Source organism: Silurus meridionalis, chromosome 26, assembly GCF_014805685.1.
Source record: "Silurus meridionalis isolate SWU-2019-XX chromosome 26, ASM1480568v1, whole genome shotgun sequence".
Taxonomy (NCBI): Eukaryota; Metazoa; Chordata; class Actinopteri; order Siluriformes; family Siluridae; genus Silurus; species Silurus meridionalis.
In genome coordinates this window covers 3,665,351-3,691,627 of record NC_060909.1, presented here as the reverse complement: position 1 = coordinate 3,691,627, position 26,277 = coordinate 3,665,351, and the positions used below count along the sequence as shown (strand labels likewise).

The following is a 26,277-nucleotide window of genomic DNA, read 5'->3' as shown; positions in this document are numbered from 1 at the left end:
ACTACAACATTGTGTCTTGTCATGTTTCCATCCGCACTTGGTGTCTGTGTAAATGTATACATTGTGTAATGGGTAACCTGAAGACCCCAGTGATGAATTTGCTGTGTTCACGTGTGCACGAGGCAGACCGGGCTCAGTTTTGCCACATCTGTTTAGCGTAGCTGTGTGCCATACCCAACGTGGGTGCTGGATTCTATTTCTGTGTTTGTGTATGTACTGCAGATGTCTGTGACCCAGTAGGAAAGGGGACGGACTCGGCATACTCGCAGCTGAAGCTTGGCATGAGCTCTTGTTAGCTCCAGGGCCTGAAGTTCCCATGAGGTTAATATTTCTCAGGCTGAAAAGAGGCAGCCTTCAAATTTCCAAAACAGACCTCATAACGTAACAGGTTTTTGTCACTTCATGTTCACTATAACGCACTCGGATTAACTCTCCAGGGCTCCTCGGATATGCGTGCAAGTTCTCGGCACATGGTAACTTTTAAATTGTTTTCTTTCTTTATTAAATTCCTTCCTGCTAACATGATAGACTGGTATAGTTTTGCAGGTATAGCACATTTTAAAAGCTCTGGCTTATTTAGAAAAAAAGCCACAAATCAATGTATATTTTTATTATATGCTGCGTCTGCACTTTTGCCTTATGAAAGAAGCTGAGCACTTTTATTTGGAATGCAGATTATTGAATGATGTCAGAGTGGTGCAGAAGGTATTTGCTGCAATCTCACAGCTCAAGAGTTCAAACGTATTTCGTCTCCTAGTTGAAAATCTTTTGCTGCAGCATTTTCAATTCTTGTTGTACAATTGTGTGCCTCCAACACAAGTCAGGTGTCCCAATACTTTTGTCCGTATAGTGTAGCTGAAATTGTTTTATGCGCGTTCTCAGCAGTTTTTTAAACCTTCCAACTAAATCTTTATCTGTAACCTGTGTGTTTTGTGTTTGTAGATATTGACATGAAGAAGGATATCGAGGTGCTGATAGCAGAGGAACGTGCACAGATCATCTGTAAATATGATAAGGTAAGAAACTGGTGGCTTGCTCTCGTTCTCTGTTCACATAAATGAAAGTGTGTTATATTGTCTTCGGATTTTGATTTGAATGTATACTTGCAGGAGGAGGAGCTCATTCATTTTTGATCGGTTGAATAAAAAACGTCACTCGTGGAGAGAACCTGTGGCCAAAGATAAAGTTGATGTAAAAGTGTGTGTATGTGTGTGTATGTGTGTGTGTGTGTGTGTGTGTGTGTGTGCGTGTGTGTGTGTGCTGTGTAAAGATAAGCAACAACCTGCTTGTCAGAGAGGTTTATACGAGTGGGAAAGCTTTGCACCTAGTCTTTTATGTTTGAGACACATTCATGTTCCTTTTGCTTTTATCCAACGATGAAGAAGAATAAAGTTTTGTGGAGTCCAAATTGCACATTTTTGACTCTGATAGAAGAACTTCTGTTAGACGGAGAACAGGAGAGATGATGTGATCAGACTGCCTCACACTCACAATCAAACATGGGGGTGGAAGCTAAATGGTTTTAGTTTATTTTGGAGCAGGACCGGTTGGAAAATTATCCAGGAAAGAGAACCAACATGGCTACCATTCCATACCTCAACTTACACCATGCGTCTGGACTGCGGCTCATTGGAACCGACTTGTCCGTCCAAGCTCTATAAGCGTCACCTGGAATGTTACCCATCATAGAATGACGCACCTTAAATCCTACCGAACCGCTCTTGGATGAACTGGAAAGAAATCTCCAACTTGTGAAAAACATCTTTGGCAAGTTTTATAACAGGAATGGCAGAGTATTTTAGCTGAACGTTTTAGGAGAAACGAACTGTCCGGATGCCGAGGGTGTGTAAAGCTGTTATCCATGTTAAGGAGGATTTTTTCAATTGAAAATCATGTGAAACATCTGAACATTTTATATATATATATATATATATATATATATATATATATATATATATATATATATATATATATATATATATATATATATATATTTGTTTGGACAAAGTAAATGTTCATACTGTTAATTACTCAGTTTGTTGAATAGAACCAAAAGAAACATGCATGTGTCTAGAGGTTCCCTAACTTTTGACCTAGGCTCTAAATGCATATGTATGACTTATTGCATGCATTTTTATTATTTTGTATTCTATAATCATATATAAATTAAAGTAATATATAAAAAAAAATGTATTAGTATTGAGGCTTTAGATAGATAGAATGTGCTTGACGGTTGACTCACAGACTCCATGCGGCCTCCCAGGTGCGCACAGGGCTCTATGGTGGTGACCACTGCTTTGGACTAATGATTTGGTTCTTGCTTTGTGCTGCTGCACTGCTTCTGAGTAACAGAACGGCCATGTAAACCTGTTGAATCATCATCACAAACTGGAGCGCATTTGGTTGTGCTGCTGAATCGTGGGCTTTCGTTTTTCCTATGGAGATCTTTTATGTAATATGGAGCAAGTGTACACGGTGGTGTTTCAGGTTCCAACATGATAGTTACAGTTTGCTTCAGTAGTCTTCTGTAAGATGCTGTTATCTGCTTGATCAATTGTGGCATGGAAAATGTTCACCCATGTTCTTATGGTTTTCCTTCAGGTACTATTTGCATTTAGATGGAATCTGAGTTTAGCAATGGCCAGTTACCAGTTTTCTACCTCCTAGCTGTGTTGAGGCAGGTTGATAAAAAACTGTCTGAAGATACAGTTTTATTTCTGTTTGTTATATTTGATACTGAATAAAATCTTTTGAAGATTATGCATTTGGATTTGTTGTAGTATTTGATCGAGGTCGAACGATTCGGTTGCCGTTTAGTTGAATACTGGAACTACCGGCTGTCTGCAAAAATCCGTACCCATAGTTTTTCCGGGCTGCGTTATACGAGAGCAGCCTCTAAAGGCGAATCATTGACACCACATGCTGTTTATTTGGAGTGTTTTTTGTACTTTGGATATTGCTGTTTTTATTCATTTGAAATGTAATGTTTTTGAATGCATGTCTTTTATTTTCCTCAATATTTATTGATATCAATATATGCAGTATTTATTTCATTTAACACATTTTCATAATTTATAGTTTTTTTTATTTTTTACTTTTGTAATTTGTAATTTCAGTACTATTTTACATGGAGTGTTGTTTGCTTTTTTTAAGCCAGTATCCATTCATATCATCGGTTGATATCGGCAAGTACGATCCAGCCTAGCTATCAGTATCGGTCGACCTCTAGTAGTTGATGTGTATTACGAGGTATTACCTTGTATTTCTACTGGCTAGTCCCATGTAAAGTATTTAGGCTGGAAATATAGGGTACAGGAAGTGTGTGCACAGATCAGTCTATGGTATTGATTCAATCACTGCTTCTGTTGCGTAATGGGAAATTGGGAACGGTCTAGTCTTTGGGCTATAGTTCTTTCTGATGGTCTTCCTGTTGTTGTCCTCAGGAGAGAGCCACACATCAATCTCTGTTCATGTCAGCTGCTGGAAATTGATCCACACTGACTAGAAAAGCTTTTAACGCTCTGTGTTATTGAATATACTGGATGAGGTAAAGGATATTCTGTGAAACAACTATGGTTCTGTCAGCATGAAATTATTTGGATAATTATATAGTGATTTCAATATAGGAACATATAATCATTCTTCTTATTATTTTTAACCATTATCACCTTGTACTATTTTTACTGGCCTTTATTCCAGAAGTGAATTTCCCATTGGTTTTCTTCTTAGAAAATTTTTCATTAAGGACTTTAAACCATCAAAACAAATCAAATTTCTGTGGGATGACTTCATGAAAATGGTTTCAAAACCATAAATTAATTTTGGAAAAGGCAAAACTGTGCACATAGTGTCTTTTACAAATGCTTTGTAAATACCATTGAATTGCCTTTCCTCCACTTTTCTACCAACATTGTTATAAAAAAAACATTTTAAACCCTAAAACCCTAAACATTTTATTTGAACTCAATTACTACTACAACATTATTAATCAATATATATCATATAATTTGATTTATCTAGCTCTTTTATCAATAGACAGTGACGTATAAGTGTGGACACAGGTGGGCTATGTTCTATGTATGAGGTTGGAGACTGTAAGATGTCGGCAGGGGACATTGTAGCTAAACAGCATCAGATGGTGGTCTGTAGGACAGATGTGGAGGTGAAGAAGAAGAGGAGGAGAGTGAGGGCTGAAAACATTACAAGATAGTGAAAACTCCAGGAGGAAGACTGCAATGTGAGATTCAGGGAGGAGGTCAGACAGGGGCTTGGTGGTGCTGAAGAGGTGCTGGATGATTTAGCAACTACTGCAGAAGTGATGAGAGACAGCTAGAAAGGTACTTGGTGTGACATCTGGAAATAGAAAGGAAGACAAAGAGACGTGGTGGTGGAAGGATGCAGATGGAAATGTGTTGACTAGTGAGGAGAGTGTGTTGAGAAGGTGGAGAGAGTATTTTGAGCAGCTGATGAATGAGGAAAATAAGAGAGAGAGGGTTGGATGGTGTGGAGTTGGTAAAGCACGAAGTGGATAGGATTAATAAGGAGGAAGTAAGAGCAGCTCAGATGACATACCGGTAGAAGCATGAAGATGTTTAAGAGAGATGGCAGTGGAGTTTTTAACCAGGTTGTTTAATGATATTTTGGAAGGTGAGAGTAATGAGGAAGTAGTGTGCTAGTACCGATCTTTAAGAATAGGGGAAATGTGTAGACCTGCGGTAACTACAGGTGAATTAAGTTGATCAGTCACACCATGAAGTTATAGTAAAGAGTAGTGGAAGCCAGGCTGAGAGAAGAGGTGACCATCTGTGAGCAACAGTATGGTTTCATGCCGAGGAAGAGTACAGCTGATGCAATATTTGCTTTGAGAATGTTGATGGAGAAGTATAGAGAAGGGCAGAAGGAGTTGCATTGTGTGTTTGTGGATTTAGAGAAAGCATATGACAGGGTGAAGAGAGAGGAGTTGTGCTATTGTATGAGAAAGTCTGGTGTGTCAGAGAAGTAGGTGAGGGTGGTGCAGGACATGTATGAGGACAGTGTGACAGCAGTGAAGTGTGCAGTAGGAATGACAGACTGGATCAAGGTGGAGGTTGGACTGCATCAAGGATCAGCTCTAAACCCTTTCCTGTTTGCAATGGTGATGGACAGGTTGACCTGTTAGTGGATGATATTGCGATTTGTGGTGAGAGTAGGGAGCAGATGGAGAAGAGCCTGGAGAGGTGGAGGTATGTGCTGAAGAGAAGGGGAATGAAAGTCAGTAGGAGTAAGATAGAGTATATGTTTGTGAATGTGAGTCAGGGCAGTGGAGTGGTGCGGTTGCAGGGAGAAGAGGTGGAGAAGGTGGAGGAGTTCAGGTACCTGGGGTCAACAGTGCAAAGTAATGAAGAGTGTGTTAGTGAAGTGAAGAAAAGAGTGCAGGCAGGGTGGAGTGGGTGGAGAAGAGTGATAGCAGGAGTAATTTGTTATAGAAGAGTATCTGCAAGAGTATAAGGGAAAGTGGTGAGACCTGCAAAGTTGTATGGTTTAGAGACAGTGGCATTGGGTAAAAGACAGGAGGTAGAGCTCAAGATGCTGAGATTTTCATTAGGAGTGACGACGATGGACAGAATTAGAAACGAGTTGTATTTGCATGTAGGATGTTTTGGAGACAAGGTGAGGGAGGAGAGATTGAGATGGTTTGGACATGTGCAGAGGAGGGACATGGGGTATATCGGTAGGAGAATGCTGAGGATGAAGCCACCAGGAAGGAGGAAAATAGGAAGACCAAGGAGGAGGTTTATGGATGTGGTGAGGGAAAACATGCAGGTAGTTGGCTTGAAAGAGGCAGATGTAGAGGACAGGGGGGGTATGGAGACGGGTGATGCGTTGTGGCTGACATGAGCAGCTGAAAGAAGAAGAAGAAGAAGAAGATTTATCAGTAGACATTGTCTTGCAGAAGCTTTACAAAATTATTAAAATAACTTTTAAATGTATCTATATCAGTCTATCGTTTATTCTTTATAAGTTCATCCTTTTGGGCAAGCCAGTGGCAACAATGGAAAGGAAAAACTGCCTGAGATGTAATGAGGAACCAGACTCAGAACGAAACCCCATCCTCATCCGGGTGGCACAGAATGTCTATTCTATATAGTTCCATCATTGTTGAGGTTATGAACTGTACACAAATAGACACTTGAATGCATGGCAAATGAAGTCCTAATCTATTGTAGCAGGCGTTTTTTTATTAATTTCAGTCCGAATCCATTTTCATGGTTTTCTGTTTGAAGGTTAGGAGGAACCATGTTCTTCAGTAGCGAGTGGTCACCATTTAAAAAGAACACTATCCAGAGGTAGGGTATCAGAATGAACCAGGCAGGTAAATAGTTAATGTAATAGTTAAAGGCACTACAGTATAAAATATTCATCGCTGAATTTTACAAATCAAGAAAAATTGGCAAAAACATTACTTCAGTATATTATAAAATGAGTTTATATAAATGACGGACAACACAATGACTGATGGCTGCAAATGCATGTCTGTCAAATCTGATGGATATTTAATGGAATATATATTCTCTGACCCTGAGAGGTGTCTACTACATCCATCCTTCCTACACACACAATTCAAACAACAACATAGACAGTATTATATCTGGCTGTTTATGGAAAGGTGCATGAAGTTGCTGGATCAGGCAGATCCGGAGAGCAAAAGGGGACAAAGTGGAATCTTAGGAATATAAGTAGCACGACAGACACATGGAATATGGAAATATGGATGGTAACGCATATAAGCACGTCATAGCCATTCCAATGTGCTTGTTGAAAAACACCCGTTTTTCAAGCTTTAGACAGGTTCTGTAATTTCCTGACTAAAAGCTACTAACTTACACAAGTGTTTACGTATGTGTGAGACTAAATGCTGAGATTACGCTACCGATTGCTGCTCTGCTGCTTTAAATCTGAATCTGTTTGAGTTGGCTGTGCTATTAATGATATAACCATGTCCCAGTGTTTATTGACCTTTGACACTGTTATGCCCTATACATGTGTGTTTCAGGGTAGGGAGGAGGGGGTTGAGATCGACCCTTGGGAAGATGCAGACTACAGCATTTACAAGGTCACGGATCGCTTCGGCTTCCTGCAGTAAGTCACAGAGACAGCACTAAAACCTTTTTTTACAATTTTTTTTATGTGTTTTCAGGTGACCATTAGGATTTGTGGTGGGGTTCTGTAATCACTCCTGCTCGAAGACTGTTAAAGGAATATTTAAGAACAGATTGATTTATTTTTTCTCTAGTTAGTTTTTGCATTTTGAACATTTTGAAAGATTTTTAAAAGACCATCCAGATTCATTCATTTTTATTCATTTTATTTATCTTTTTTTTTTATTATTATATCACAATAATAATGTGTATATACATGTATTCTTATTCTCATTATAATTTTGAATAATGTAAATTTTTATATATATATCAAATATATATTTCTTTCTTTTTGTTTTTCTTTCTTTTCCTTCCTTCCTTCCTTCCTTCCTTCCTTCCTTCCTTCCTTCCTTCCTTCCTTCCTTCCTTCAGTAAAATGATATGATAGAAAAAAGAAACACTTAGGGTCCTGCTGCAGTATGAAAATGAACACTGACGGAGTGCTGCGATGTGTCATGATGCATAGTGAAATTACAGTTTCTACCCTAAATGGTTTTGTTCTTCTTATACCCAAGAAATCTACCAACAATTAACATAACCGCTTATCATTTTACTGAGAAACTGGAAAGGGCCCAGTCCTGTGAAAAAACAACCGTTTTGCTGTTACACCGTTACTTCCATAAATACTAAACAATTGACTTCCAATAGAACTTCCAATAGTTTTTGCCTTCTAATGCAATATATAGTATACCACTACAATATTGTGTAACTTTGCTGAAAAGATCTGGGACAAGTAAAGGAAAACTTTAATGCTACTGACCCTAAAAACATCCTTTACTACTACCTCCTGTTGTAACATATAGCAGGAATAAAGTCAGGTGTCTCAATATAGTGTGTGATTATGTATGTGTGTATATAGAAATTCAGATTCCTTGATATCATTACATTTTCTTTCAGTGAGGAAGAGCTCCCCATTCCAACTCTTGTTGAAGAGAAGGTAAGAATGAAAAAAATGAAAAAAATGTAACTATGATCAGAACAACAGAACCATCACAACTCCACACGTGCAGCTGAGACCAGTAGGGCCAAACATTACCACATTACCCTGATAATATTTAGAATCTGTGTGTGTGTGTGTGTGTGTGTGTGTCAGTATGATGACAGAAACAGCTGCTGGTCTGGAATTATGCTAGCATGTGATGCATACCATACATGCTGGAAGCTGATGATTCTGTTCTGTGATTGTTGATTGTTCTGTGAAGATTTGAAATATTTAAATTGGGTTTAAATCATAAAGACTAAAAATAACTCAGTAAACAATTATAGTGATTGAATTTTTATGTCCGTGATGTACATTATTGATGTGCATCTCCATAACTAAGGTCGATACAATACAATAAAGCTAGATTCCGATTCGGTTCAACACAATACAATGCAACGGAAAAAATATGATGCTATGCAATTCAATATGGTACCGATAGTTCACTTTTATTTCTTTGGTTCAGACAGACTGCAAATCATCAATTGAATGAATTCCTTTTCTGGCTTTTAAGGCATGGCCCCTTTCACAGGCCTTAGCAGTGGAAATTAAACAAGAAAAAAAGAACATAGATTAAATAAAACCAGACATTCTCTTCCTGTTCTCTCTGCAGGAAGTTACAGCTCTACCTCTGCCATGTTAATCTGTATTCTATGTGACTCTCAGGACACCCCTCGTTCTTCGTAGTGTTGTGATACGTCATATTCACGAGAACGCGCTCGAGAAACGAGGAGAAATCAATCTAAATATCAATATTCACAAATCATTGGTCCCTTTCTAAATAAAAGAATGGCGCATCTACTAATAATTATATATAAATAAATCGCTACTAAGCTGCCACTCACGGATCCTCAAGCAAGGCTGTGTATTGGGACCACTCAAGATCTTTCACTTTAACCCATGTAAACTATATCTTTATGGAGCCGGGTTTGTGGGTTTCAAAAGTCTTTTCAGTTCTTTTGTCTATATAAAAAACAAAAAGTGGCCATTTATATGTATTTATTTTTTTTTGGCATATAACATTGTAGTTTTTACTTTTCCTCGATATTCTTGGATATTTGACATGGATGCAGCTAAACAATAAGCCAAATTAATTAAACGAATAATTCATTATTAGATCAATAAATTTCAAATATCAATGATGTGTTTTAATAACATATTGTGTTTATGTGGCTTTTTTAAACTTTGGTGTGTTGCTTTTTTGATTATCATGTATTCTTTTCCCACGCAGCAAAAGCAGCTGGAGGTTGACCGCGTACAGAAATGGTTGAAGATGGTCCGAAAATGGGAGAAGTACAAAAACAGCGAGCGGGTAAGATCTTACATCTCGCTGCCACTAAAGCTAATGGACAATAATGCACTCGTTTTAATGAGCTGGAGCTTTTAATGAATATTCCATGATCTTGATCTTCTGGTGTAGATGGTAAAGAGGGTGTACAAGGGTATTCCATTGCAACTACGAGGTCAAGCATGGAGCCTACTTCTAGATGTGGAGGAGGTTAAGAAGGAGAACGAAGGGAAATACGAGGTAAACGATCATACACAATTACATATACACACTTTAGAGATTCAGATGCATTATTGTACACTATAGACCAACAGCACCTGGCAGGCTGAGGAGCATTTTTGAAAATGGCTTGCGATTGAACGATTGAAACGATTGAAAACGGAAGTGTGGACAGGTGTTTTAGATTAGTGTAGAAATAGCCTTAATAAACTGTTTTAAAAGAACTTGTAGTTGAAAACAAGTGTGAATAATCAATACGAGTGTAATTTGTGAACTTGCAAGTGTGTGTTCGGAGTCTGAAGGTAAATGTAGTTTGAGTTTAATTCTGACTCAAACTGACACAAACCAACAGTGAAAAAAATGCTAAACATGATCTCAGTCTCAATCTCAGAGGCATGCAGACACCCACTCAGACATTTAGTTGAGGCGCCTGCGTAAGTGGAGTCTAAAAATAAAGGAGTTTCGCCAGTGTAAATATTGAGGTATCTTTTGAGGTTAAGTCAACAATTCTGATTATTGTACACCCCAAACGCTGCATCTGTTTGTTTAGAGTGATGTTCTGGGGGAGCAAAGCTGCTTTAGGGGGATTTGTTTATGATCGTAAATCAGACAGATGGTGGAACAGAAAAAGCAAGAGATGAAAGAAAACACATTTCCAAGACATATTAAAGCCACAAAGCTGCTGTGAATGTAGCAGTAATATTCTGGTAATTGATCACTTGTAATTTGGTATTAGTGTTCCTGTCCACTGAAGGACCGAACTCAAGAAGCATGAAGAAGGATTTGGACTGTAATGAATATAAACAGTTTTCTACAGCGGCTTAAGCTGCAATTGTCATGAACGATTTCGTGTTCAAAAACTCCACCAGTAAAACCTCAAAAAATATAAAACTATAATAAATGGACATTGTGTGTCACCCAGATAAAAATAGGGTTCCATTTTGAATCTGGTTCCTCTTAAGGTTTCTTCATTATACCATCTCAGGGGGTTATTTTGCCACTGTTGCCACTGGCTCATTTGAAAAAAACGTGCGGAGACTAATTCAGACATTTAAAATCCATATTTGTAATCTGTTTATTTCTCATGGAGATGGGCACTATCATTGGCACCACCAGCAGGTGCTTGAGGCAGTTGCTGTGGGAATAGCCAGAGCCAACAAGGACCACCACAAGCCAAAGACTGCCAAGTTTCTCAGAGCCGGAGAAAAGGCTCACTCACAACCAAGAGTAAAGTCTGGACTCCTATGCTACTGCTTGGCAATTGGAGGTGGAGCTCGAGAAGGTCCCAACCAGAATAGCATCCACACAGCTTTGTCTAGACATGATCATTGTCTCAGATTCCACCAAGCAACTGATCTTATTGGAGCTCACTGTACCTGAGCGCATGGATGAAGCCATGTGGGCTGCAGAGGATTTGCAGGGCGTCCACTCTGCATAGCATTTACACAACAATGTATCACCGGGGACACAAAGAGAAAGGCGATTAGAAATGCAACCACTTGGAGCTCCGCTAGGTGGCTTTGGATAAAGAGGACAGAATCGCTGCAGGGACACATGCAGGGGTCTGATCAACCCAAGCTAGGTTGCCTGGACGAGTGTGTTTATTGCTGAAAGACCCAAAACACCCAATAACCCCAGGATACAGCACTTATGATGTGTCCCAGCACATCTGCATGATGTATCTTTTAACCATTTCTATAAAGCTGCTTTGGGACAATGTCCATTGTTGAAAGTGCTATAAAAAATTAAATCGAATTAAGTTGGACTATTAGCAAGGCTAATATGCAGTCATGCTGACAAAGCAGTTATTGATCAAAGCTACAGCACACTTAACATTTAGACTAATGGTATCCAATTGTCCTGTAACACTCCATATAAATATGCAACCAACCATTTGTGTGGTTATGAATGCTCTATTTATTCTTCACATATGCTGCAGATGCTACAAAGCTGTGCTTAGTTTTTTACTGTTATGCATTCTTTTTCCCCCCTACAGAGAATGATCGAACAAGCCAAGATCTACTCGACGGAAATTAAACAGATCGATCTTGACGTGAACAGGACCTTCCGAAACCATATCATGTTCATGGATCGGTTTGGAGTAAAGTGAGTCCGGCATGCATTAATATCCTACAAATGAGTCTCAGCATGGCAGGAAAACTTTACATACTTCACAGTCGGTGATCCAATTCATCCCAAAAGATGTTCAATACATTTACAGCATTTGGCAGACCCTCTTATCCAGAGTGACTTACATAAATCCCAGTCATACAACTGAGCAGCTATCGGGTTAAGGGCCTTGCTCCAGGGCCCAGATATGGCAGCATGGTGTGGCTGGTATTTGAACTCACAACCTTTGGATAAAAGTCCAATGCTTTAACCACTAAGCTACCATCTCCACCAATAGGGATGAGGACAAAGCTCTATAGCAGGACACCCCACCACTCCAACCCATGTAGAGCATATCTTCTTGGAGCTGGCTTTGTGCACAGTGGCATTGCCGTGCTTGCGCCTGGGGTGTAGTCAGTGATCCAAATCATCCCAAAGGTGTCCCAATTAGTTGAGGTTACAGTTTTATAGCATGCCTCTCAACATATTTCACTCCAAACCATGTAAAGCGTATCTTAATGGAGCTGGCTTTGTGCACAGGAGCATGTTAGGGCATCAAATCAAGTGAAAGAAAAATTTAAGGCTACACCATCCAAATAGATCTTATCCAAATTTGTGATAGCAAGTTTTGGGAAAGCACCATATATGGTTGGAAAAATCAAGTGTCCCAATATTTTTCTCCATGTGGTGTAGGTTGTTTGCTGGTTCTTTGATTTTGATGATTTTCTGTTTACATGATTGATATTGTAGCTAACCGCTAATAAATCATATTAAATTCAGACCTGGATTCCTAATAGTTCATTCCTAATTTACTAAGTAGATGAATGAATTCTGGCTTGTGCAGCCTATCTAGTGTACTGTATAAGAGATTTGGGATTTGTCCTTTCTGTTTCCAGTTATTCACACACCTGTAGTAGGATTTAGGTTAAATTGCTGTCACCCTTTGAGCTTATATTTAATTGGAGCAAAACCCAGACACATGACAATGCTTGTGCTGGTGTGTTTTGACTTCACTAGTGAAATGTAATGCTAATGAAGATCATTTTCAGAAAATATTAGCCAATCTCAGGAGTTACTTAGTTAAAGACTTGCTTTGATTACTGCTCCCTGGCCTTGGCTCTGGATAGTCATTGGATAGCATACTACATCTCCACCATTGAACATTTAAAGGCTCTGGCATGGAGGAATTGGTGTTGATTCTAAAATAATTTAGATGTTGAGCTAATTTATTGCTCAGAAGCACCTGGTACTACAACTCTAACTGACTGTACAAGATTTTGGAAAGGGCATTACTCGTAATCACACACTTCGGTATTCATGATATTTCTCACTCTCTGGTGTTTTTATTGTTTGTATCATTTTGTATCACACTTTTGACATCACCCAGAGTGGGATGAGTTTCCCTTTTGAGTCTGGTTCCTTTCAAGGTTTTTTCCTCATACCATCTAAGTGAGCTTTTTCCTTGCTACAGTTGGCCCAGGCTTGCTCATCCGGGAAAAATACACATAGTGCCCTTATACTTAATAATTTTGGGACAATATTCATTGTGAAAAACACTATAGAAATTAAATTAAATTAAATTGAATATTACAATGGTTTAGGAGCACAGGTTGCATGAACAGTTTTGCATTTAAATGCCCATCACTGAACACCTCAACAAAAGGTTTCTTCCTCATGCTATCCCAGGGAGTTTTTTCCTCCCCACAGTCACCACTAGCTCGCTCATTAGGGATCAACCTACAATGATAAGGAACAAAATTATAGGCACTTAACTTATACACTCTTTTATACAACTTTCTAATGGCGTTATTTCTGTAAAGCTGCTTTGAGACAATGTCCATTGTTAAAAGCACAATACAAATAAAATAAATAGAATTTCTAATATCAAATATTATCTTTCACAATTACACTTTTATGCTATTTGATGCTATTGCAATAAATTAGGCATTTTTAATACTTTAATACTAATACTTATTATTTAGTTAAAAGTATTTAATTTGAATTTTTTCCGGGTTATAGAGGACAGGTGGGGCTTGAAAATCCCCCATAAAGTGGGGAATGGCAGAAGAAGTTTGAGAACCACAGCTCTACACATATATATGCAATAGGTAGTGTAACCACTTCGCAACTCCAGGGTCCCATGTTCTGTCCTGAGCTCCGGTTACTGCCCGTGTTGGGTTTTGTGACCTTGTGACGAATTGGTATCCTTTCCAGGTTTCCCAGAATAGGCTTCAGCTCCACCATGATGAAGCAGTTAAAGGAACTAAATGATGTTCTACATATACTGCTTGAAGTTTAACGAGTGCCAAAAGAAGTATAGAAGACCTGTTTGGGGAGCTTTTTCTACATCACTGGCTTCCATGCTGCTTTTGTGGAGATTTTTGGTTATTTAGACACATGGATGTTAGGAAAGTCAGGTTCTGGTGTTGGAAGGTTGAGGAGCCCTGGGGTGCAGTTAGCGTTCCATTTAAAAAAAGAAATGATTTCTGGAGTAATTCAAATACAAAAAAGCATTGAGGCAAATTATTTTGTTTAATCCCTTTAGATACACACATAGCACTGTGTTTCCCCACGGACCATTATTTCTGATGCACCACCCGCTAAAATCAGGAGCGCTCTGGATCGGTAACTGCAGGAGAAGCTGCAGAATGAAAAATTGAGGAACAGGGAGAAAACAGGGAGAGCCCAAGGAAAATGACGTTTCCAATGTTTGGGATGATTTCAAACTCAAACATAAACATAAAGAAAACACAGACATTGCATTTACCATTTTTAAAGTAATTTGAAATAGATTTTTTATATATTTATTTATATATTTGTGTATGCATTTTGATTTAATATGGCAATTAAATGCACTAAATGGGTTGAATTTTCACAGGTATGCAATTTTAGCAGTTAAAATGTAAATTTTTCTAAAAAGGTAACAAATTACTTGTTCATTTTAAGAGAAATTCTTACTAAATTATTAATATTTAATTATTTACTAAAATAATTGATAGCTGCAGCCCTAGTAGGATTGAGGTCAGAGTTCTATAGCAGGTGATTTTCCACTCCACCCCATTGAAATCATATGCATTATGATGCTGGAGCAGGTTTGGGTCTCCTAGTTCGAACACGGGGAATATTTAATGCCAGCACATCCAGCTACAATTGTGTAATTTCAACTTTGTGGTAACAGTTTGGAGGAGAGGCACACATGGCTGGAAAAGTCAGGTGTCCCAATACTTTTGTCCATATATTGCATGTTTTCTGCCTTCGTCTGCTAATGTGAAGGCGATTTCTTTTAGCGCAAATATTTGCTCTCCGGCAGCTCTTATGCAATTCGCCCTCAAGATTCCCCTCGATATTCTGATGTTAATTGAAAACAAGGCCAAGTTCGACCTCGCCTGGAAACACAATTGTTTTTGTCACAACATTGTCAAGTTTTTTTTTTTCTTACAGATTTTTTCTTTTTTATTTCACATTCCCCAGTGTGCGAGAAACACGTTGACGTCACCGATTGCTTAATAGATCGCAGGCTTCTGGAGTTCAGCGAAAAAGTCTCACACATTAAAATCTGTAGTTTATGCTCCAGGGTAGAAGCTAAAAGGAAAGAATCACACTTTACCTCAAGAATCCTGCCTTTCTGGAGCGCAGAGCACTTTTTAAATGTGGGACTGTGTAATTAAATCTGTCATGGATTTTTTTCTCTGAGCACAGCAGAGTTTTTTAGGTGTATTAGGGGATTTTTGACTCGTTAATGGAGACAGCCTTGGCTCTGATATTGCTGAATGAACTGATTTGATTGCTGCTCTCTGTTTCTATGCAGGCAGCAGTCGCTGTTCCACGTGCTCAGTGCGTACTCTGTGTACAACACGGTGAGTGCACAGGCAAAGTAATTGCACTATGGGAGATGAGTTCAATAAATGTGTGTATATGTGTGTAATAAAGACCCAGGTATTAGGGTTGATGAAGTCAGTACACTCTTAGTGCCAGTTTTAAACCCGGAGAAATGATGAGGGTTGCGTTAGGAAGGGCATCCAGGGTAAAACGTGCCAAATCAAATATGCAAATCATAAACCAAAGGGTTGATGATGAATGTCATCAGTGCTTATGCTCCACAAGTAGGTTGTGAGATGAAGGAGAAGGAAACATTCTTGAGTGAGTTAGATGGAATGGTGGAGAGTGTACCATGGAATGAAAGATTAGTTATTGGACCAGACTTTAATGGCCATGTTGGTGAAGTGAAGAGATGTGATAGGTAGGTGATGGACAGAATTAGAAATGAGTTTATTAGAGGGACAGCCCATGTAGGATGTTTTGGAGACAAGGTGAGGATGGCCAAGGAGGAGGTTAATGGATGTGGTGAGGGAAGACTGCAGGTAGTTGGTGTAAAAGAGGCAGATGTAGAGGACAGAGTAGTATAGAGAGAGAAGATCCGCTGTGACGACCCCTAATAGGAGCAGTCGAAAAAAGAAGTGTGTGAGTAAAATGTCAGAGAGTGGGAAGAGAAAGAGTGCAGCCAAGCTCGTGTAATAGATGACTGCATATAGATTTGATTCTTGTGTGTGTGTGTGTGTGTGTGTGTGTGTGTGTGTCTGTCTGTCTGTCTGTCTGTCTGTCTGTCTACAGGAGGTGAGCTATTGCCAGGGTATGAGTCAGATTGCTGCTATTTTGCTGATGTACATGAACGAAGAAGATGCATTCTGGGCCATGTCCCAGCTGCTGACCAATCAGAAACACAGCATGCATGGTGAGCTTTTTTTTAAGCATCGATTTCAGGATTTACGATTTGTGCAGGACGTTTGGTGGTCCAGAATGCTGATTTCACAGTATCTGAGAATGATTTAGGATTGATTGTTGAATCACGGTTTTATTTGTCATCTCCAAAAGGCTTCTTCATTCCTGGATTTCCCAAACTGCACAGATTCCAGAACCACCATGATCAGATTCTGTCCAAACTTCTCCCAAAACTGAAGAAACATTTGGTAGTAGAAATGATTCCTATTCACCCACAATAACGTTGTGAAGAGCCTTGTAGGAATGTCTGACCGAACGTCTTTCGCTTTCCTTTTCACTCACCAGGACAGGGAGCAGATGTTCAGCGGTATTTACAGTACTAAATGGTTCCTGCAGTGTTTTATTGACCGGGTGAGTGTGAAGCCCCCACATGCAGCCCCTACATGCACACACATGGGACATTCCTGCATGTTCACAGCAGACACTGAATATATGTTACTTCATGGACATGTGTTACAGCAAGTGAATGTTATTTATGTTCACCAGATAAGAAGAATCTTGAACAGCCGATGCCTCTGTATATGTGGAGATCATGTTTATTGAAATTGTGGCACAGTTGTGCAGTGGGTTGGATTGTTCTTTCACATCTCCATGGTCCATGGTTTGATTCTAAGTTCGAATGACTCTCTGTATGAGACATTTGGGTAGTTGTTGTTTTGTTTTACTTATATTTATATATAGCTTAATAAACAGCTCCCGTAAATCCAAACCTAAGTGACTCGTATTTTGAAAGGCATTCCCGATGCGATTGAATCAGCAGTTCAATCGTTATATAGAGTCGTGTGAGATCCAAACCTCAATTATCCACTACAAAGTAATGTACTAACTCAATAAGAAGGAACGAACACCATGAGTACGCAAAGAACATCCAGAATACTCACCAAAATTTGCTGATGTCTCTGCGTCTGGATGGTGCCAATGAGAGGAAAGAGCTTTTAAGACCCAACCCTATGAGAGCGTGTTTTAGGATTTACAGTACAGACCAAAAGTTTGGACACACCTTCTCATTCAAAGAGTTTTCTTTATTCTCATGACTATGAAAATTGTAGATTCACACTGAAGGCATCAAAACTATGAATTAACACATGTGGAATTATATATGGAATTATATACATAACAAAAAACTGTAAAACAACTGAAAAATGTCATATTGTAGGTTCTTCAAAGTAGCCACTTTTTGCTTTGATTACTGCTTTGCACACTCTTGGCATTCTCTTGATGAGCTTCAAGAGGTAGTCACCTGAAATGGTCTTCCAACAGTCTTGAAGGAGTTCCCCGAGAGATGCTTGGCACTTGTTGGCCCTTTTGCCTTCACTCTGCGGTCCAGCTCACCCCTAAACCATCTCGATTGGGTTCAGGTCCGGTGACTGTGGAGGCCAGGTCATCTGGCGCAGCACCCCATCACTCTCCTTCTTGGTCAAATAGCCCTTGATGCCTTCAGTGTGACTCTACAATTTTCATAGTCATGAAAATAAAGAAAACTCTTTGAATAAGAAGGTGTGTCCAAACTTTTGGTCTGTACTGTAAATTTAGAGCGCAAAATGAAAGCCTGTGGAACGTTTTGGAGCAAAGTCTGGAAAAAATAAACAAACGAGAAGACTTTCGATGATTCAGTAAAATTAAAGATTCATACGTTTCCTGAACACAAGTGTTTTCTCAGCTTGGCCTCAAATTGGTCCATTTTTCCGCTTTATCTGTATTTATTTATTTATTTTCCATTTTTGGTGAAAAATATACTAAAATGTCTACCATGACACCTCGTATTTATCTCAAGAAAAAGTATTTGCCCCTTCACGATTTCGTTTTTGGCATATGTATGACACTTAAATGATACAAATCATCAAGCAGATTTGAACATTACCTGAAGATAACCTGAGTAAATACAAAATGCAGATTTTAAATATTATTATTGATGATTTAATTTATTAATGGAAAAAATCCTGGGCCTTTGTGAAAAAGTAATTGCTCCCCAAACCTAATACCTGATTGAGCCACCCTTGGTGGCAACGACTGCAATCAAGCGATTGTGATAATCGGCAGTGAGGAATATTGACCCACTCTTCCTTGTGAAATTGTTTTAATTTGGGTATTTTGGAGGGTTTTCAAGTTTATTTAAGGGCATGCCACAGCATCTTAATTGGATTTAAGTCTGGACATTGAATGAGTCAGTCCAAAACTTTAATGTAGTTTTTAGTTTGAGCCTTTTAGAGGTGGACTTGCTGGTGTGTTTTGGATTATTTTCCTGCTGCATAACCCAATTGACCATCACACAACCACCGCGTTTGACTTTGTACAAAGTTATTTTTTATGAAATGCTGTGTAAGTTTTACGCCAGATTTTACAGAATGTGCACCTACCAAAAACATTTTTGTCTCCTCAGTCCACAGAATATTTGCCTAAAAGTCTTGGGGATATTCAAGATATTTTTTTTGGAAAATGTGATACAAGCCTTTGTGTGCTTTTTGGTCAGCAGTGACTTTCACCTCGGATCCGTCTCATGGATGCCATTTTTACGTGGTCTCTTTCATAATTGTTGAATCATGAACACTGACCTTAACTGAGCTCTGTTAGGCGAAACATAGGGCCAGTGAGGTTTAGACAGCTTTGTTTCTCTTAACAAATGAATTGATGATAAAGGAAATCCTATTTTAAAAACTGCATGTTGTATTTACTCAGGTAATCTTTGTGCAATATAAAAATAAAGGTTTGATAATCTTAATTATTTAACTGACAAATAGGAAACAAAAAGGAAAAGAGTATATGCTAAAAAATACTTTTTCATAGCACTGTATATATTTATGTTTATCTCAATACTTGATTTAATACAGTGTGATTCAGTGCATACATTAACTTAAGTTCCAAACAAAGAAAGACAAAAAAAGATAAAAAATCTTTCCTCTTCTGTCTCCAGGTAGTTACAGCTCTACCTCTGCCATGTTAATCTGTATTCTATGTGACTCTCAGGACATGGCTCGGTCTTCGTAGCCTTGCGATACGTCGTAATCACGTAGCAGCAGCGGTGCTGAGAGAATAAATGCGCTCGAGAAACAGTTTAGCGAGGAGAAATTAATCTACATTAATTATACACAAATTATTGGTCATTTTCTAAATAATTAAAGTGTAGCGCATCTACTGATTATTATCTATAAATAAATTGGTTATGACCAATGCAAATATTAAAAGAAAAAAAAACTATTTATCACGATACAAATGCCAACTTGTATCCGAAGCGCACTTTTTTAAATTTATGCATTACATCGTTAACTTTTATGCCAGTACTGTATATAGTGCAGTCTTCCTTAGCTACTGAACAGCACCGTCTAGCCACAGTACCTGGTTTTTCACAAGAGTTTGTTTTCCTGTGAGTAATAACTTTACAGGGGTCTGTGTGCAACTTAACCTTGAGTAAATTCCTCCTTCCAGACACCATTCACCCTGACCTTACGCCTGTGGGACATCTTTATCCTTGAGGGAGAGAAGATCCTCACAGCCATGGCCTACACTATCCTTAAACTGCACAAGAGTAAGCTAATATCTCTCCAGCCATTTCAGTGTGAACATTATTCCAGTAAAAACTGCTTCGGAGGAGTTGATTTGGTGCGATACGGTGTTCAGTGGTGTGAAGTGAAGCGTTTTCATTCCAGAGCGTTTGTTGAAGATGTCGCTAGAGGAGCTGAGAGAGTTCCTGCAGGAGACGATAGCCGAAACGTTCGAGGTCAGCGACGATGCGGTCATCGAGCAGCTTCAGGTCTCCATTTCAGAGCTGCGCAAAATGAAGCTGGACCTTCCATCTCCAGGTTATTTACATTTTTAACGTTTACATTTGTGGAATTGTGAGAGAGCGACTCTGAAGTGTGAATATAGTTTAAAAAGCATTTTTTAAATAGGAGAAGTGTTCATTTGGGTTCTACAGGAAGAGCTACAAGTAAATATTTTGGGTTCCCAAAGAAGATCTACAGGTAGATAATTTGTGTTCTACAGGAAGATCTACAGGTAGATCATTTGGGTTCTACTGTAGGATCTACATGTAGATAATTTAGGTTCTAAAGGTATCTACACATATATCTTTAGGTATATCTTTAGATCTTGTTAGAAGACTGCTAGTGCTGTTCTGCCATCAAGTGGAAGCTCGTTCTACCACCTAGGTGTCAGAACAGAGACCAGTCTAGAAGAATGTCTTCCTTGTGGTTGAGGACTTGAAGGAATGTAGTGCAGTGCAGAATGAGAGAAGTGCTATGTAGTAGATGTACGCTGGTCCATTTTCGATTTGATTCTCTGAGCAACCGTTTTCTGTATTTCGCTTGACTGTATTGATTCCATTTCCAGCTAAACCTGATGAGCTGCCACGGAAGCCCCTCGGTGTGGAGCAGCCTGTCCTCCTCACCCCAATGCAACCGCACAGCCCGACCACAGATCAGGAAACACCAGACAAGAGCCAGCTAGCCAAACATTTTCCAGCTTCCCTCCAGATCTCACTCCAGGAATCAATCGTTCCTGATCAGGAACGATCCTCCCCAGAAGATAACGTGCTCTATGAGGCTCGGGATGTATACAACGTATCTCCGTTTTCCTCCCCTGACCCGGTTCTAGTGCATACAGAGATCGTTTTTGGCCCAAATGCAGCGACGGAAGCTCACGAAGAGCAGCCACCACCATACGAGCCCTGCAGAAAAGCCGAAACAAGCTTTTCGCAAGCTACAGCAGAGGGCGCTTTATTCGTAACGCACCCAAGCAAGCTCCACTTGACGTTATCGAAAGCCTCTGCGCAAAAATACGAGAACCTCCCAGGTAGAGAAGCGCTGAAGAGAAGCGAGGAGAGAAAAATTGTATCAGAGAAGTCTGTGGTATTACCTCAGAACTCTGCTTTTATTAAACGTCCCCACTCAGACCCTGCACAAGCATCATCTACCCCACACACAGAGCTTTCATTATCCACAGCAGGAAGGAAACTGATGACTGTTCCCTCAGACCCGCTGTTTGCCCGCCATGATTTTCCCAATCTCCCCAAATCAGAGACTTTTTAAGCCGGCTGTAAGTTCATTGACTTTAGTTGTTTGTTTTTTGTTTTTTGACTCCTTTTCAATATCATTCTTCCTGAAGGATATTGTTCAAGTTCTCAAAAAGGATGTTACAGGGGATGCAATATAATCCATCATACTGTGCCTGAGTAGAGATGCAACCAATGTTCAGTGCACCAGGTAATAGTTTACAAACTATTATTTATAAGCAAAAAAAAATAAGGTCCTAAATTAATCATTTGAGCTTTAAGAGGTGAGAAAATGAAAATCTGTTAAGGAAAAAACAAAGATAATGATTTCTGTTATAAAAAGTGAGCTGGCTCGCTGTTCTACATGAGCCACAAAAACCATCCTCAGCCGTATTAATATATTTTGGCTTTTTCAGTTCTTAATTTATTGCTTTTTTTTATTGTCGTTTGAAACAAGGGAAAATATCTGGCTAAAAAAAAGATTTCGTAAATCCTGGATTTATTCAACAGCAATCGAAAACCAAAAAAAAATCAAATGTTATTATCATTTTAATTATTACTACCAGTCGTTTTTTTTTTGCTTTTGAATAAGTTGCAATTTATCGTTTTTTTATGCTTTTAAGCGTTAACGCTTAAACAAAAAAACACGCAGCAATAAACTAATTTGTTGCATTAATTCACAAAACTGAGCTGAAAATCCTTTTTTTCCCTTTTCAATAAATCATTTATGTTCACACTTAAAAAAAAAAAATTGTGACAGTCATATAAAGAGTTTTTATTTGCATTCATGGCATTTGACAGACGCCCTTATCCAGAGCGACTTACATTGATCTCATTCATACAACTGAGCAGCTGTGTGTTTAAGGGCCTTGCTCAGGGGCCCGAGAAGCGGCAGCTTGGTGTGGCTGGGATTTGAATTCATGACCTTCGGATCCCGAAGTCTTAACCACTAAGCTTCCTTTTATACTCATTTGCAATTTCTTTAGAAATGACCGTTGTATGTCAGATATTCATTAATATGCCATTTTCCATATGACATTAAATTAAAGAATATAAAATCTAACACGTCATTTATTTCCAAAAGGAAATATAGGAAATATATTTTGATAAATTCTATAATTTCTTTAAAGAAAACTGCACTAGCCATAAGGGAAGAATTAGCCAACGTTTTATGAAAAATTCTGAAGGATGAAATTTCCAGGACTGAAGCCCCCAGCATTTATGTACTGTAAGGGTCCTTTAGTGTTTACATTTTGTAAATGAACCTCACAGACTTTTTAATGTATTATATTTGAATGCTTTTTGGCTTTCGTATCTGTAGATCTTTGTATTGTATAACATTAATGCGGTTACTGTGTAAAATTCACAGTTTATTTTTCTTATGTTTAATACTGATTCTGTCTTATCAGTGTTTTTTTGTTGTGCAGTGTTAACTAAACGCTCTGCAGGATGCATTCGGGTGAATGTTTGCCTTTTATTGCTTGATGGAATAGCCAGGGTCAGTCATCTCCAGCTCCCTGCAGTCATTACAGCGAAGACTTCAATTCCCAACACACACCTACACTTTCCACACACTCGCTGTCTTTTATACTGATTGAGGACGGGCGTTTTATAAATTAGACGCACTCACACACTATTTAAGAGACCCTCATTCACACTTGGACCGGATGCAATTCAGTCAACTGGCCTGCAGGAGGAATCCACATCGGTGTCCAGAGAACAAGGGGACAAAAACAGGCAGAGGTCAGTTGATTGGTCAAGTGGAATAAGGCAGTATTAAATTCAGGGAAACAGGATCAGTTAACAAGATGGCAATACTATTGATCGGAGGTTTCGAAACGAGTGTGTATGAGATGGAAAAAGGTTGCTCCCCGGTCAAGGCATTGGATTTTGGATCGGAAGGTCAGGAGTTTAAATCCCATCACCACTAAGCTGCCACTGCTGGACACTTGAGCAAGACTCCCTCAACTGCTCCGTTGTACATCGCTCTGGAAAAGGGCATCTGCCGAAAGCTGTAAATTTAAGGTGGTACCAAAAAGCTTCGAGACTAATGGTGCTAACTGGTGCTATTCTGACCACGTACGTTACCACGTCTGCGATTTCATCATGGACAGCAAGTTAGACTGAAGAGCAAACGTGGAAATGAGCAAATCTGCCTCGGAGACGTTTGATGCGCACTTCAGGAGCAGAAAAGAAAATCACTGGAAGACAATGAGAGATCAGAGAAACCTTCAACGAGCTCAAGCCCGGAAATGTCCAAACCGTTCTCCAGCTTGTGCATGATGATCGGCGGGAAAACAATCGACAGGATTCCGTACCCCCCCAACTCTCCAGGATTGGCTCCCGCGGCTCCGGCTCAAAGGTCGGTGTTTTGACACCGTTGCGGAGATCCAGTGCGGATCCCAGAAGGTGCTTGACACGATTCGAAAAGAAGACTTCCAGGACACATTCTAGAAGTGGCAGGAACGCTGGGACCTTGTAAATGTATGAGGGTCTTAGAGTGTGGGTTGGGAATGCCGTATGAGGGAGAATGAGAACAGGAATTTTGTAGGTGACAGATGGAAGTTGGAGTCCATGTCTTTCATTACACTTAGAATTATAGCATCCGGCAGACACTCTTATCAAGAGTAATCTCATTTATACCGCTGAGCAGTTCAGGGTTCACGACCTTGCCCAAGCTCCCAGCAGGGGCACCTTGGTGGTGCTGGGATTTGAACTTCTGCTCTTCTGATCAAGCTACCATTTTCCACTTTCCATGTTTGTATGCTGTCACGACTGCAGCGAGCTGGAGGGTTTACCTGGCTAAGAGCTGACACGGTCTTTTAATGCGTTTTAGAGTTTTTTCTTGCCAAGTTTACAGTTTTGTAAGCAGCTTTGTGCTTGTACTCTGGGGGAAATTTAGTGCTTTTGTCTGTACTATTTTTTCAGTGTGCTCTGAAAAAGGCATTAATTCACTTTGACAAAAATACAATGTGCACACTCTTTTCTTATCAGATAGCAATATACAGGATCAAATGAATCACCTGGATGGTTTAGTATGTACGTGATTGAGATTGTAATAATAAAACGGGTGTGTAGAATTTTATCTCTAAGCGAATCCTTGCCTCTCTGACGCTAATATGGACAAAGGTATTGGGACAACTGACTTTTCCAGCCATATGTGTTCTTTCCCTGAACTCTTACCACAAATTTAAAAGCACACAATTGTATAGAACATCGTTGGATTTGGTGACAAGGGAAATTTTTCCTTTATTTGAATTAGGAGACCCAAACCTGTTCCTGTGCACTGAGCAAGCTCCATGAAGATATGGTTTCCATGGGATGGAGAGGAAGATCTTCTGCTATAGAGCTCTGACCTCGACCCTATTGAAGACCATTGAGATGAACTGTAGCTCCAACTACACCCCATGTCTCCTCACTAAGAATGCATGGCTAATTGAGCACAAATCTCCACAAAATCTAGTGGAACATCTTCCCAGAAGAGTGGAGGTTATTAAAAAAGCAAATGGAGACAAAATGTGGAATAGGATGTTTCAAAAAGCACCAATTTTATGATCAGGTGTCCACAAACTTTTGCCTATAGTCCATAAATCTGAATCTAAACAAAAGTTCAGCCCTGAAAAAAAAAAAAAAAACTATAAACCTTTTGTATGGCTTTTTGTAAAGACCTATAAAATATTAAGCTGTGTGTGTGTGTGTGTGTGTGTGTGTGTGTGTGTGTGTGTGTGTGTGTGTGTGTGTGTGTGTTTGCTTTTTTGGAGTTTTCTGGCCTATTTTCATTGCTGGAAATGAAAAATGTGGTATGTAGTATATGCATTAGGGGGTCATTGTACATTATGTAGTGTATTTATTTTTTATATGTATCCCTCTTTTTTAGAAGGTGGAGTGAAGGTGGGCACCAACAATGATCTAGCATACCTCTCTGTAGTAACAGTGTGTGTGTTGGCACAGATGCCCACTGAGCAGCGCTGCTGTATTCGGGCTTTTAGATGTACTGAATGTGCAGCTCTGTAACTCTGAACTCACTGAAGTGCACTGCAGAATATTCGCTCTTAGACGATTGATTTTTCTTCAGTTGTGTAACATCTCTTGCTTTGTTTTTTTTCTTGGAATGCTTTTGTTGTTTTTGTTTTTTTCCCTCGAAGATGTCTTTCTTTTTTTTGTTCGGGTGCATGTTTTCGAGAGATCTGTATTTATCTGTACATTCCTCAGTAAAGATGGAGTTTCGAGTGCTCCAGCCAAAATGCTTTCATTTACAAAGTTGTTGAAGCTTTCATTAGGCATTTTGAATTCTTCTAATGACGTCTTTCTGCTGAACTGTCTGTCTCATGGTGTACAGTATCATCTATCTACCTATCTGTCTTTCTGTCTTCCTGTTTGTCTGCCTGCTTGTTCGTCCATCCATCGATCAGTTTGTTTGTCTACATAGCTGGCTGTCTCTCTCCCTGTCTGTTTGTCTCACAGTGTTCATTAGGGACTGTCATCAATGGGACCTATCTGCCTGTCTGTTTGTTTGTCCATCTGTCTATCCATCCATCTACCCATTTGTTAGTTTGCTTGTTTGTCTACAACGCTATCTTTTGGTTTCCCTTCGTTTAGTAGAAAGACTGTGATCAACATTTGGACCTATCTGTCTCTCCGTCTGTCTATTTGTTTCCATTCATCCGTCCATCTAACCGTTTGTTTGGTTGTTTGTTTGTCTTCATAGCTGTTATTTTGTCTCCCTGTCTGTCTGTTT

At 39.3% G+C, this 26,277-nt stretch overlaps 1 protein-coding gene across 4 annotated transcripts in view; it reads left to right on the top strand.

Moving 5' to 3' along the window:
- The window catches only part of si:ch211-288d18.1 (USP6 N-terminal-like protein), a 40,213-nt gene extending 17,989 nt beyond the window's left edge, over positions 1-22,224 (top strand). For 3 of the 4 annotated variants that reach the window (XM_046840534.1, XM_046840536.1, XM_046840533.1), the window contains exons 2-14: positions 943-1,016; positions 7,034-7,119; positions 8,076-8,115; positions 9,389-9,469; positions 9,578-9,685; positions 11,661-11,770; positions 15,582-15,630; positions 16,385-16,505; positions 16,646-16,740; positions 16,838-16,903; positions 19,976-20,075; positions 20,197-20,349; positions 20,879-22,224. In XM_046840534.1, coding sequence (XP_046696490.1) covers positions 951-1,016; positions 7,034-7,119; positions 8,076-8,115; positions 9,389-9,469; positions 9,578-9,685; positions 11,661-11,770; positions 15,582-15,630; positions 16,385-16,505; positions 16,646-16,740; positions 16,838-16,903; positions 19,976-20,075; positions 20,197-20,349; positions 20,879-21,576 — 1,773 coding nt within the window. In that variant the 5' untranslated portion in view covers positions 943-950 and the 3' untranslated portion in view covers positions 21,577-22,224. Of the gene's footprint in view, positions 1-185; positions 474-942; positions 1,017-7,033; positions 7,120-8,075; positions 8,116-9,388; positions 9,470-9,577; positions 9,686-11,660; positions 11,771-15,581; positions 15,631-16,384; positions 16,506-16,645; positions 16,741-16,837; positions 16,904-19,975; positions 20,076-20,196; positions 20,350-20,878 lie in introns of those variants that run through there. The other variant, XM_046840535.1, reaches the window with a different exon arrangement.
- Positions 22,225-26,277: the final 4,053 nt, after the last annotated feature.